Source organism: Dendronephthya gigantea, unplaced genomic scaffold (assembly GCF_004324835.1).
Source record: "Dendronephthya gigantea isolate DGI-Jeju-01 unplaced genomic scaffold, DenGig_1.0 000083F, whole genome shotgun sequence".
In the NCBI taxonomy this organism is placed as follows: Eukaryota; Metazoa; Cnidaria; class Anthozoa; order Malacalcyonacea; family Nephtheidae; genus Dendronephthya; species Dendronephthya gigantea.
The window spans coordinates 414919-429656 of NW_021163093.1; the positions used below are offsets into that span (position 1 = coordinate 414919).

Sequence of the window (14738 nt, forward strand, 5' to 3'; positions counted from 1 at the left end):
GCGGATGCGAAAGAGAGACCCAACATTTTCTCTCCTTCCTGGGTGCGAAGCTGGCTGACAAGAAGAATCATTCTCCATCTATGGTGGTTAGCTGGTTACGACGAAAGATCGCCTTTGCTTTGCTTAGAGCTCGCGTGGTGTGTGTTCGTGGCAGTCGAAGTTGGAGGACTGCGTCCATCACATCAACTAACGACATTACGTTGTCGGAATGGAACTCCAACATTAGCGAGTAGTCTAGTTAAGTTGTTTTTGTAAATAGTCTGTAGAACTATTATACTTAATTTTAATGCATGATTGATTATTGTAAATTTCCCTAGTACTAATAATGTGAATAAATTATACTTTACTATTGAACCTATTCAATACCCACGTATTAATGTATAAACAGATTTGTTATTACCGATTGAGTCTCTGACACTATTAGAATATGCACAGTCTTTTAGTACCCTTCAAAATTTGACCCGCTTCAAAAGAAAACACTGATATCGACGAAGATACGGCGAAGAATGAAACACAAGGTCCAGCATCGAAGTTAAACGAGGCCTTGTCCTTGATGGCAAATCGATAACGGCAAACTCAAATCGCAATGTACTTATAAGATTGGCTATTTGCGTGGTTTGCAGTCAAACGATTGCTTTAGCTTAAATGTAAAAGAAAAGCTGATATATCAGATAGCAAACAACTATCTCTAAACTTATGTTTACCGTTTGCCGTTGACTTGCTGTACACATCAAGCTGAAGGTCTAATATATAATCTTTTAGCGTGTTCTGATTGGCTCCGCGAAGCAGATGGGCAAATTGCACTGTCAAATTGTTACCACTAATTTACTAAAGTTTGTTATTCTTAGTATTTTAGTATTTTGCGATGGATTTAAGTGAATATAATTCACGCAGGAATAATGTCGTTTTCGTTTATTCTTAGATTGATTATTTTAGTAAAACTGGGTATCTTTAGAAGCGGATATCAAAAGATACTTTTGCAAATGACATAAATCATAATGAACTTAAATTTAAAAAGTCCTCGGGCAGGTTGTTCGAAAGGTATTTTTGTTTAAACGGTGGATCAGCCAAAGTTTAAAAGTGTTCTTATAGACCTTCCGAATGACTCAACTGCGCCCTATGTACTTAATATGTACTTCCATTGAAAATTAAAATATTTCAGCTCAGTTGTTCAATGAATAGATAATTCTGTTTTCTATTTTGAACTAATCCACCGTTTAAGCCAAACGCCCTTCGAAAAACCGGCCCCTGATATCAAAAGGACAAAGACATCGACATGCAACAAACTATTTATACTTGCCTTCAAAAATGCGGACTTTTCGGAATCGTTGAAGTCTTTTTCGACGATCTCCCAGAGCCAATTTATCACACGATGTTTGTTGTGGTAGCCACCATAGTAAGTCGTGTTCGCTCTGAGGAAATATTCACGAACATGATTACAACAGAACAACTAATCGCATTGAAGAGTCAAATGTGCCTGAACCCAATAAAAAATCTCAAACATGAGGTCAACCAGCCTCGTACCCAGGCGCTTTAATAATAGAAAATGTAACGTTGCGCGCAACGGTGTTTGGGGAGGTTAAATTTGCCAAAACCACCCCAAGCAACCCCGCGCGCTCGCGTTTTTTTTAGCTGACCTCGATACAATAACTGAATGCAACATTTTTTTTTACTATTAAAGCGCCTGGGTACGAGGCTGGAGATCAACCGTTTCTTAAAGTTTGCATGCTTTATTTCTATGAATGAAAACATACCGTAAATCAGAGACATCCAGTGTAGTGCTATCGCCAGAGATCAGTTTTTGCAACTCGGGACCCGAGAACATTCCGAGCCAATTGTGTTGGATGAACTCTCGAAAGCCATGAAAGAACGCTCTGCTCTGATCTCTTAACTGGACGCACATCTTGTAGTGGGCCATCAGGATATAGCTTATTCTGGAAAAATAACAGTGAAAATTTTTGGGCCAACTATATATAGCTGCTTTAAATCAAAATTATATTTAACGAAAAAAATTGGCTGTACACTTTACAAAAACGCAATCTGTTTGTTATAAATCTTTTTATAAAGCAAATTGAGGCCTTCCAAGGACATGCAGTAAAAAGACACGAGATACTGCCAGTAATCATTTCATACGACAACAAATTCATACACAAATACCAACACTTTGAAGTTGTTTATTCCCTAAAGAATAAGGTGGGGTGTTGGCAAAAAGAAGGGCAAAGCATTCTTTAAGGTCTTATTTGTTAGTCCTTAATATCCTAATATTTGCAGCGCATTCTGATAAAATGTGTATACCGGCCATCTTTTTCGTAACTCTCCATCACTCACTTATTTTTATCAGTAACGTCCATAGTTCGTCCACCTGGCTTCAAATCGTGCGTTATGATCTTGGTATAACAAGTAAAACAACAATTCGTTAAAAACAGTCCTTATCCCATCACAAGGCCTCGCAACATTATTGGACAGATTTAGGATGACGACGCACACTTCAGAATTGACGTGAAATGGCGAATACATGGCGTGATGATCCCACATATGGACATGCCATGCCTTTTGTTCGCCAATTTCACGTCGTCTTTGACGTCACCGTCCTCAAGCTGAATCTGTCCATGCAGCTGCTGGGAAAAGACTACTTTGCAAGTACAAGCAATTAGCCAGTATCGCAATGGGTAAGGTTGTGTTTCTTCATTTTTTCCCTTATATATTTTCTCGAATCAAAAAAGTTCTAGACTTAATAGTAGTACGTACCTTTCCTAAAAATTCTTCATCAAATGAAAATGTAAGCCCCAAATCAGTCAAATCACCGTCGTAATTCTAAACAATGAAAAAATACAAATATTTACACAGTAATATTAAAATCGCGCCCAAGAATGAATCTACACACAAACATACAATACTAGGATGTTTATTTAATTTTGCAGTTGTTTAGCCACATTTTACGAGAAGTTCCCTTTCAAACCTTGACATAGTTCAGATTCTTATACAGATTAGGGTCCAGCGAAGGAAGCTCGTCGATGGAACTGTACAAAGCACCGTGCTGACGTGACAAGAGCAGACTGAGGAAGAATGGGGCGAAGGGAACATCAACGACGATACCTTATATAATAAAGTAACGACGCATGTTAAAAAAATGGATACGAAAGACATATCCAAGTTTTCTTAATCAAATATCCGGGAGATCTCAAGCTCGCATTTTATTTATAAGAACTATAGCTCTGAAATAAGTTTGAATCGAGTAAAATATATTTTAGGTATTTCAAATATTAAGTAGTTTCAACAGAGAAATGGATTTTTATTTGTCAACTAGTCATGCAAATGCATCAGTGAAAATTTTACAAACACAATAATTAAGACTAACTCTCCTCCTAAACTCTTTAGTAAAGTCACCGATATTTAGTATTCTCAACTAAACACGTTAACTAGTCTACCCAAAGGTCAAAGGTTTAAAACAGATTGACGCAGTAAAAAAATAGTGAAGGTCGAATATACCGGAATTTGGTATCTTTGATCTTGGTAAGGTCGAATATATAGGCTTGTTATCACCTCGCCTTCTGCGGCTAATTGTAAACACTAAGGTCGAATATACCGGAGCATGATATATTCGATCCTGGATCCTGATGTCTTTTTAGAGTTTACTGGGCTAAACCTTTATCTCAGAATGTAAAGAGCTCAATCAGTATAACGACGGTTTAACCTACCTCATAGACCGCTTTTCCCAACATTTTCCCGACAAACTCGAACAAAGCAAGGTGGTTGTCGTGGATGCAAGATGTTGGCGATGGATAAAGTCGTTGATCTTGAGTGAGCTAATTACTTACATTGAGATATCATGAGAATAAGGTCTGTTTTTAACTACTGGGTTCATGCGGGAATTAAGATTACGATTGTCAATCGTCTAACGATGATATTTATGATAATTTTAATCCTGATTATGATTACAATCGTGATCGTAAATGATTAATATGACCATCATCAAGATTTCGATTTAGATCATAACTGCAATTGTGACCGTGATTATCATCAACTGGGATTATGGACATGATTACGAATAAGATTAGGGTTACGAATGCGATCGTGATTATCATCAACTATGATTATGAATATGATTCCGAGTAAGATCATGGATACGAGCGTGATCGGGATTATCATCAACTGCGATTATGGACATAATTACGAATAAGATCATCGTTAGGATCGTCATAGTGATTATCATCAACTGTAATTATGCACATGATTACGAGTAAGATTTTAGTTACGATCGTGATCGTGATGATCAACAATTGTGATTATGCACATGATTACGAATAATATCATTGTTACAATGGTCATCGTGATTGGTCATCATGGATTGTGGGAATGATTAGGAAAGAATGTTGATTACGATGATTTAGCCTACACACAATGCTGACTGAAAGAACAAGGATTTCTACCTTAAACAAATTGAGCTGTGGATTAAAAGCTTGCTTGATTGCTTCCTCAAGAAATTCCTTAAACACTCCGTCTTGATCTATACCAGCTTCATCTAAACCCTGGATTGTTAAATGGAAAAATATATGCATATAAATTCATCTAACTCATTGCCACGATAATAAAAAAAGAGAAGGTCTACCTACATACTCATTGATGTGAAAAGCCAACTGAAATTCCCAGAAAATTTTGAATACTTTTGTGTAAATATTACGGGCCGAAAATTGATAACCTTTTCGTGAAAACGTTAGAGACTGTACGAAGCTTTCAGAAGCACACAACTGAAGAAGAGATTGAAGGTAATAAATATAAATCATGTTTCCTACATCTCTATGGGGTACGACGTGAGGAATCATTTGTAAAACTTCACTTGCTCTTGGCTTTCCTGCTGTTAACTCAGATTTGAAGGAACCAATTTTCAGTTCTCTGTAAAAGGTAAAATTTTACCTCCAATCAATTAGATTACATATATCTTCCCATAAAAAGGTAGTGAATGAAGATGCCTTGATCCATTCGAGCAAGGGTTACCATGCAGACGATCCATGCAAATCTTGATGCACATAAAAGTAATCATAAATGTCCATGAATTAGACAAAGTTGATAAATTTTAGATCATGGCAAAACTCCAGCGTTTCTGTTGTTCTACATTATGAATGACATAAAGGGACCGAGGCCAAAAGGTAAAGGCCTTTCCACAACGGCAAAGAGCAAAATACGACAGCCACTTGAATGGTATGAACATCAAGGTAAGTACATATTGACAGAGGTTACGGATACAACAGCAGGATGGAAAAAATGTTGTTTTCTTACTTGATTAACCAGTGATTCTTTGGCGTGAAGCGTCTACGAGAATCCCTGTCATAAATTAACATCAGAAGTGAATAAACCAAAGACAGCAGACGGTCCGTGTTGTCCAGTTGATTGACCACATCAGAATTTTCTACAACCATAGAAGAATGTCAGTTTGCGAGTTTGTTGCGCCGAAAATCAACCACTGAACTATAGAAGCCTGGACTGAATGGTGCATACCACCCAATCTACTTTTATTTGACCAGATAATGAAACATACATACAAAATTATTAACAATATTAGATTTTATAAATCTTACTCTTTCCGCGGGGTCTGTTCCACAGTAGTTTATAAGTCAGCGTGTTTAAAAACCCTGATAAAGCAGTCAGATCTTCCAAACTGAATGGCTTTTGTTTCTCGTACATTTCATAGTCATCCACAATGCTGAAAAGAATGTACGTTGATCCTATTTCATTTTTACACATGCATGCTATTTTCTCTTGCAGGAGTAGCAGGAATGGCAGAAAATGCATGGGAAAGCGTAGATAATGCAGTTAAGTAAATGGAGCTATATAGTGTATATACAGAGTGTAATCTAGACAACTATAGATCTAGTTCTAAGAAGAGGGCGTACTGCCTGCGTATTAACACAATATTGGTTCATTATGCTTCCATATGGCTACAAACGAGACTGTATGTACTATGTACAGAAAAATTTGAAACATATACGCCAATTTATAAAAATCTAACTTATATAACCCAATGGCTGGGATATATATTAAACTCGATACTTACGGAATGAGATGACCACAGCAATCACAAAACAAAATAAGCAAAGATTGAATGGAGGTCAACATTTGTGAAGATTCCGAAGAAACAAAACTCAGTATCAAACTCAGTCCACCATCGCGGCCTAATTCTTGCAAGAACTTTAATAGTCGTAGAAGAAACTCCTCGTTGAAACTGAGACCTATGAGTAAGAGAAAACAAAAATATGACGGAATGAAGATGATTAGTGATTGGTGATCATGATGTGATGTATGGAGGCTTAGGAACCACGGAATACCGAAAAAAATACATGTTTTATTTCAGCACAAATTTTTCCTGTTTGCCTGCTCATTCTTTCAGGTGGATGATGCACTTCCAGGTTAGGGGTTAATCACGATTGGGAATAAGGTGAAAAAATTGCATTCATCATTAACCCTATAAATTAAGGTAGGTCTTCGAAAAGTGGTAACGCTTTTTATACAATATAAATACAATTACATACAATATATATTAATATTTTAAGCAAAATATAAGTGTTAATGGATAAACTATATATACATTATAAACTATGCATTATAGCTAAGAGTTATAATCCCGTTAACACTTGCAATTTTAAGTGCGATTTAATATGTGATTTTCTTCTTTTAGTAAATGAGAACGAGTGACTAGTTACGAATGCTCTGATGTGTATAAATAAGATTTGGAGATCAGTAACCAAAATCGCAGAAAAATTCGCAAGTGCATGTAAACGTCGGGTAGCATTGATACGTAATTGGGGGAGGGAGGCGTTAAAGACAATCGATTTGAAAAGAAATTAATTCCCCAATTATCGAAATTAGCTACGCCATTGCATGCATGTATTTAGTGCACATTTCGACGTTAGGGGATACCTTTACTTTTCGCCGTGGTCTTTTCGGAGTCCTGTTACTCCAGTGTGCTCCAGTTGCTGGCGCTGTTGAAAAATTTTAAACTTCGCGTTTCGCCAAATCTAATGTCTAAAAAGAAATTTGCAAACCAATTTTTTAAATGTAAAGTATATTTGTGAGAGACATAACTAAAAAAGTAAACAATTGTAAAATGGCCTATAAAATTGATATTTGCCTGAGAACACGGTCGCAAGTTCTCCATGGTCACACGCTATTTACGCAATCTTAGTAGGTAATATACTGTATAATACTGTATGCCGGTATTCAAAACCTCCAAGGGTACATTCTAAGACAAGCAATGTATACATGCCGGCATAGCATGAGTAGACAGAGATGTGAATGGACTTGCTACAAATTGTTCGTAAGATTTTTACAACTACTGTAAGTGGCGCGTTTTTTTACGCTGGTGAGAACCATAGTAACCATAGTATGGATGCACATTACCTGTGGTGAAATGTTTGTGAAATGAAGAAATTGTCCGGGAATTGACATTATATTAACTTGAAATAATTTCATCGATTTTTCATTAAATCCGGACCCTTCAGAAACTCTACAAACGTGAAAAGAAAACGTCGCTGTATTGCTAAACGTGAAACATTTATATAGACAATAAATTCATACAGTATACACTGTAAAATAAGATTATTATAGCAACTAATTTAAAATTGTTTGTCTCAGTTCTCTTTTTAATCTATTTTATTTGGTAAAACCAATTTTATTATTTATTTTTTAACTGCCAAAACAGTCTAACTAATGAACAAAATTGGTTAACCAAAACCAAATACCAAAATAATAAAAATAAATACCCAATAACATTGGTTTACCTCAAGGATAATGTTAAGATTGCTGCAAGTTGCGTGGAGCGAAGAGCTGGATCATTGCGACAAAGACCACTCATTGCGAGTTCCTGTTGAACAAAAGATCGTATAATAATATATCATTGTTTCTGAAAACTAAAGGAAAAACATCTCGACCATGCTGTTGAGACTCAAGGCATAGAAAAAGCCTCGCCGTAGAAGAAATGTAGCCGACGATGACTGCATTGTTAATTCACTCTCGAGATTTCAGTTGAGGGTCTTATACGAGATACGAGTAACGAAACGGGGATGAATTTCCTACTGCATGAAATGTGCAGGTTTGGCAAGAACAGATATACATGAATTCATCATATTGCGAGCTTGCAATGACTCTGTCTCTGTGTATATTTTGTTACTAGCCTACGAAAATTATATTTTGAAATCGATATATATTTGAAAGCGTGAGCCAACAAGAACGTACCCTTAATGAAGAATAAAACTCGTTCATTTCCAAATGAAGAAGAACGTTCTTGCATAACAGACTCAACCCAGGCTTCCACTTTTCCCCTGCAAAGGATAACCTGACTTACAGTAGCTTAAGTTACAAACATGCAGCTGTAGCTGTTGTATGTAGACCTTTCAGAAAGATGATGGAAAGATGTGTCGAAAATGCGATTCAATTTCATAAAAGGTTTGTCCAATACTTTTTTCGCCAGCCGTGGGGAATTGTCTATCAACAGTTTTAAATGATACATGCCGATAGCTTTTAGCTCACTTTCAAGTGCCTCTTTCTAAACACCTAGAACTTATTCAATCGTTTACATTGATCAAAAAAAGGAATTGCATGCACTTAAACTCGGATTCACCCTACCTCCTTTGATCAATGTGACACGACATGCAATGCGGTGAAACGAAATATTATCGCAAACACCACAATATTATCGATATTATCACAAATACTAAATATCGGGCTCATCACTCTGATAACAGGACGAATTGTAAGGCCAGACAAAATTCTCACTCGCAAATTCTCTTTTTTTAAAGGTGTAGCTCAGTGGAACTGGATTCACATGTCACAACTCAAAATGGTGCACAAAAAACAAAAATTACGAATGAAATTTCTGCGCACAAATTTTCAAATATTTCTGTGGCCATTTCATATCACTTACCATGCCTAAGTAAATACTGATAAGTTTTGTGTCGCTTCCAGAAGTTGGCTGAGTAAAAAAGTGGAATGAACATTAAACATAAATCACTACTGTCTGTAGACTTTTAACCCATTTACACCTTACCTTACCTTTAACCCATTAATACCTACGGCAAAGCTCATCAGTTCTAACAGATATATCTCCGTAAATAAATTCATTCAAACCATATACATTTCTACTCTTGAAAATTCGGGAGTGAAGTAGATTTATCGGGAAATTCCGAGCTATAGGTTGTTAAATTTTAGATCTCAAAACTCAAAAGATTGACCGAAGAAAATTTGCCGGTATAAAAGAGGCTTGTCGCCAGTTGTTACCTTGAGTTTTTTTATATAGCGGGAACAAATGACGAGAACTTTCTTCAACTGGGTTATCCATAAAAGAGCCCAATCTTTCGTCAATGCAGGATAGATATACCACATCTAAATATATAAAACAAAGAATCCTTGTATAATTTTGTATATATGAGCATATATTTCAACTTTTAGTTCCCCTTGCTTGTTATTAAATTTGCTTAATAGATTTTGGCATTTCAAATTTTGATAGGAAACAATTGAATGTCAAACCACATTTGTCCGAAATTTTCATCGCTTTGGCATGCATCGAGGGGTGTCGATTTGTAGTATGTCTATTACGTTGGGACGAATGCAAAAATTATTTTTAGGATTGACAAAAGATGGTATAAAAGGAAAGAGCAAGGTCAGAATTAGCCATTTCGGTCGACCAATTAAAATAGAGCATTATTGATTACAATTAATTAAGGGTTAGAGACTGTTGTGAGTGTTTTGTTCAAAAATAAACGCACGTGCTAACCACACAATGAACGAGAAATTTCAATATTGCAATAGTAAAATTTCGAGTTTATTGTATGTATGGTCAGCAAGTGCGTTTATTTGTAAACAAAACACGAACATAAAGTCTCTAACACTTTTAATATACAATCTGAGTTCATTGATTGCTGCATTGAAGATCAATTAAAGCTTCGTTAGCCTTCGTTGCAGGCTGTCATTTTTTAATAAACCACGATTTTCATGCGATTTTCATGATCTGTCGCCAGGCAACGAAAAACCACGTGATTGATTTTGACCAATCGCGTGAGTAGATTTAGGCCAATGCACGAAGATTGTATTATTTGACATTTGTATACCAGGGTATTAACATTTTAAAACAATCATACAATTCTGTTTCTCTGAAAGGCCCATTGTTTGATATCAGCCCATGCACACTCACTCCTTTCATATTAGGTAGATTTAGATTGGACACAAATGGCAAATTGTAAATGACAAATTCACATTGTCCTTAGCGTTCCAGTTCTCGTTATTTATAAATTACACAATAATGTTTTAACATCCTTTCTTATATATACTTCCTTGTCTTTGCCCTCTTGAAAAATAAATAGAAATTTTCTGATCGCTTGAAAGAGACCCAAGCCTGTAAAATAAATTCTGAATTCAGAATGTCACAGGATGCAAACCACACTGAGGCATTTTCAATTTTGCATAAAATTTAGGGGCAAGAAGAACCTATAAGGTGCCTTAACTTATTGTAACATCTAACAGGGTTTTTCTAAATGCACTGCTTTCAATTTTCAACTTTCAATTTTCAATAGTTTCAATTTACTATATTGAAGCAACCATTCAGACTCAGTGTATATATTATATCCACCTTGTTCACTCACAGGGCTCAAGAATTTGAAAATGAACATAAAATTAATACCTGTTGGTTTTGTTTCTTTTGAAGTGATAAGAAAATTATTGATTTCATCTCTAAATGGAATAAAAACAGTGCTTATTCATATAACCTTAAAAATTGTACCTACTTATTAATAGTTGATATGATATAGGATGCATACTGATACTGGTAATTTTAAACTAATTTGTCACTATAATATAAAGACATTGTTTAATTAATACTTTTTCTAAACTTTAATTGTATGGCTGTGCCATACCAACCTGATTTTTCTGTGGATTATACGACAGTATGTATATACTTATACTATGTACAGTGTAGTTTGTACTAAAACAAATGTAAACAAATTTGAGAATCCTACCAAATTTGACTTCTCAACTTCAACAGCACCAAATATGACCTTGCTGCAGCCTATATAATTTAATATAAAGTATGTTAGTAGATTTATGTGATGTACAATATCAATACATACAATGCACTAAGAATGAATGTAAAACTACATATGCAGGCCTTATTAATGAGGGGCTGAATGGATGCAGTGCAACAGTTCAGTGCTTGACATTAACATGTTATTACGGGTACTTGTATAAGAAAAAGGCCCATTCTGGGTGCCACATGTATTGAGCAGGACAATTCTGAGAATTTGAGGCCCTTTTAGCACCAAGCATTTCAGAGACTTGTATCTTCTAGTGAGCTGACTGGCTCATATTTTTAAAATAGTTTTTAAACTTGTTGCCTTGTAATAGCTGGCCATTGTAATATAACCAACATATTATTGAGTATTTTAAAACCAAACTTGAATTTGGCTGTGTTTAATATTTCATATAGGGTGTTATCATGCAGATTACCGAGAAATAAGTAGCTGTTTCCAAGAAAGGACATTTCCATATATTAAATTATATAAAATCTTATTAAAACCCGACGTCTTAATTAACAAGCACGTTCACTCACCCTCACGAATTTGTAAAATTCGAAATAGTGGATTGACCTCAAACGATCGCTAGTCGACTGTCAAGTGTCAGGTGTGAAGGCAAAACTGAAAACTCAGGACAGTAAACCGCCAGGCTCCAGTTACCTGTATTTTAATAACGGCCCTTTCTTTCTGCTTTTCCAAACTTCTCTGATCTCTTGCCGCCTTACTGCGGTTGAGTGTTGACGAAATCATCTTTATTATCCTCAGGGCCTTTTTTAAGAAATTTCGAGTGGGTGGGCCATTGGCAAAAAAGGGCTTCCCCACTAGCGGAAAGAAGCAGGAATGTCGATCATGGCCGAAAGCTAGGGGGCACCCGGGAGATTTTTGAAATCAGTATAGTCAAGAAACGCCGTTTCCTATATTCTGAGCCTTCAAATTTATTCTAAAAACTGTATTTGTATCTCAGATAAAAATATGGAAAACGCACAAAAAATACAAAGTTAACTTACGTCTTACCAAAAGTAATATCAAAGGTACAACATGTGTGTCAATATCAACAGGGAGTAATGGAGTGTATATTTGACAGTTTAGTGTATTTTCCAGTCTGAAGAATATTTTCTTTAAACTGGATAATCTCTGTACACTCAAATATCCATGTATATTTGTAAAGATAAAGATGCATTTGAAATATTGTACGTTACAACAGAAAAATGATTGATCATTGATGAATCTATTTGTCTATTTAAGCCGTTTTTGTTCTTGACTGTCTCGACAAATAACATTCGTCGAGTTACATTGGACAAAGGTTGGGTTACAGAATACAAGAGTGCTAATAGTAATACACTGTCGCAGAGCTAAATTATTCAATATTCTTCATTTTTTGTTAATATCTTTTAAAAAGGGGATTTTCACTGGGGGGGCCAAAATAGTGAACTAGGGGGGCCAACATGGAGGGTGGGGGGGCCTTGGCCCCCCAGTATATATGTTAAAAAAGGCCCTGATTATCCTTAGCAGACGAGCTGAACATTAGTGATAACTGATAACTATGCTTCAATTTTTAAATTTGGAACAATTCTTGTAAACAACAGCCATTTTTGTTTCGATCAGGTTGTCGCTACTTCATGTAATAACGGACACGGTTGCACATGTTGGCTCAGCGCACTAACCTGTATATTAGGTTATTACTCCGGCGTCAGCGACGATGTTGAAAATTCGCCCCGGTTTTGTTTTGTTTTTGTTTTGTTTTTACTGCGTCGCGCACTGCGCGAACGCAGTCTTAAATTGCTGTCGGTGTTTTGTTTTTTGTTTTTTTTGTTTTTTACGTTTTCGACCCGGTCTACCTGGCCGCGCAGGCCAACTAAGATACTCGTATTTTGAACTCGTTTGATTTCGTATCGAAATATTTGCGTGAAACACAACAAACACACTTCAAATAGTAATCTACACGTGAAACACAACTAAACACACTTCAAATAGTAATCTAAGCCTAGTAACCCCCACAAAAGAAATATTTTACAGAAACAAAAAATCGAAAAAGTTTGTTGTCGCCGGGATTCGAACTCGGGTCGTGCGAACTAAAAGCAGGAAACTCGGCATGCACGATACACGTCATATAAAATAACACGTACACGAGTCGCTGTGCATGGCCGATAGCGCAGGAAATCTAGACGTTTGTTGTTCCAGAAAATACGTACAGGTAATCATAATGCTGGATTCTTGACTTGTCTTGTTTAATATGCTCACCCTGCATACACCAGCACACACTGATCATGGTAAACCTACACTAAGACGGGTTTACAGACAACGATCACATGAATCAAGAAAGCCTTTTATGCCATGAAAGCCTTGTATGCTATGAAAGCCTTGTATGCCATTCTATGCCATTTTTCAATCAAACCGCACTTTCCTTTCAAGGGTAAAAACGGCCAGACCAATCCTATTGAATTTCAGTACAAACTGATTCCCAGAGTACATGATTCCAAACTCAGCCATATTCACGTATATCGTTAGCTACATATGCCTAGCACCAATAATGCAGTTTTACCCCTATATTCTGTACGAAGTGCTCTATTTACTAGAAAACCTAAGAAAGAAACATTTTTCTAAAGGAATAAATATTGACAGGAAATGGGGCACAGTTGCATGCAACGATTGGCGCGACGCAGTAACCGCCAGAATAGGCGTCTTGTTACTCCGGCGTCAGCGACGGAGTTGAAAATTCGCCCCGGTTTTGTTTTGTTTTTGTTTTTTTTGTTTTTTTTTTTTATTTTTCGTCGTCGCAAGTGTGTAATGGCGCGAAATATACTAGTACTTAAACGTGTATGTGACCGTATTTATCTACGTCCCAGTCTTATCTCCCAAGAGTTGTGGTGCACAGCTTTGGCTAATTTTCCGATGCGCGATTCGATTTCGCTCGCATGATACGGCAATTCCTCCAAGAGGAACAAATAAACCGTTCTTTTCATGCTGTTCGATTAAGTTTAGATTGAATTGGGGTAAGAATATATTTAATACATGTAGACCCGGTCCTATTTTAATAATATCGCTGCTATTTCGCCGTTTAACAAGATGTGTGGTCGTGTATGGGCGCGTTGACACGTCTCGTAGTTTGCACAGGATCGAAGATTTAATACAACTATATATATAAGCGCGAATTTCAAAGGCAAAGTGTAAGACGAAGCGAATGTATCATGCGGTTTATTTACATTTTTGAACAATTGAACTTCTATACTGCGATGTGCTTCTGAATTTCGCGATCGAACATTTAGGTTCGTAAGGCATGAGGCATCTAAATGCGAATATGTATGCGAAACAATACGCGAACTGTATTGTTTATGTTCAGAAGCTCTATATTGAAGACTGGCACGTGCGCCGGAGTTAACGCCAGAACGGCGTCTTGTTTTATTTTTCGTCGTCGCAAGTCTGTAATGGTGCGAAATATACTAGTATTAAAAATGTGTATGTGACCGTATTTATCTACGTCCCAGTCTTATCTCCCAAGAGTTGTGGTGCACAGCTTTGGCTAATTTTCTGATGCGCGATTCGATTTCGCTCGCATGATACGGCAATTCCTCCAAGAGGAACAAATAAACCGTTCTTTTCATGCTGTTCGATTAAGTTTAGATTGAATTGAAGTAAGAATATATTTAATACATGTTGATTCTGGTCCTATTTTAATAATAT

The 14738-nt window shown here is 36.4% G+C and overlaps 1 protein-coding gene across 1 annotated transcript; it reads right to left on the reverse strand.

Moving 5' to 3' along the window:
- Positions 1 to 932: 932 nt before the first annotated feature.
- Positions 933 to 9375, reverse strand: LOC114533006 (ubiquitin-protein ligase E3B-like). The gene is made up of 19 exons (XM_028554582.1): positions 9271 to 9375; positions 9067 to 9136; positions 8918 to 8965; positions 8230 to 8315; positions 7776 to 7858; positions 7396 to 7501; positions 6922 to 6977; positions 6053 to 6304; positions 5577 to 5701; positions 5278 to 5407; positions 4794 to 4893; positions 4431 to 4529; positions 3695 to 3806; positions 2960 to 3096; positions 2749 to 2814; positions 2329 to 2387; positions 1755 to 1934; positions 1301 to 1412; positions 933 to 974 (listed from the first exon to the last, which is right to left on the reverse strand). The coding sequence occupies exons 1-19, from the start codon at positions 9373 to 9375 to the stop codon at positions 933 to 935; spliced, it is 1968 nt and encodes a 655-aa protein (XP_028410383.1).
- Between the last annotated feature and the right edge of the window lie 5363 nt (positions 9376 to 14738).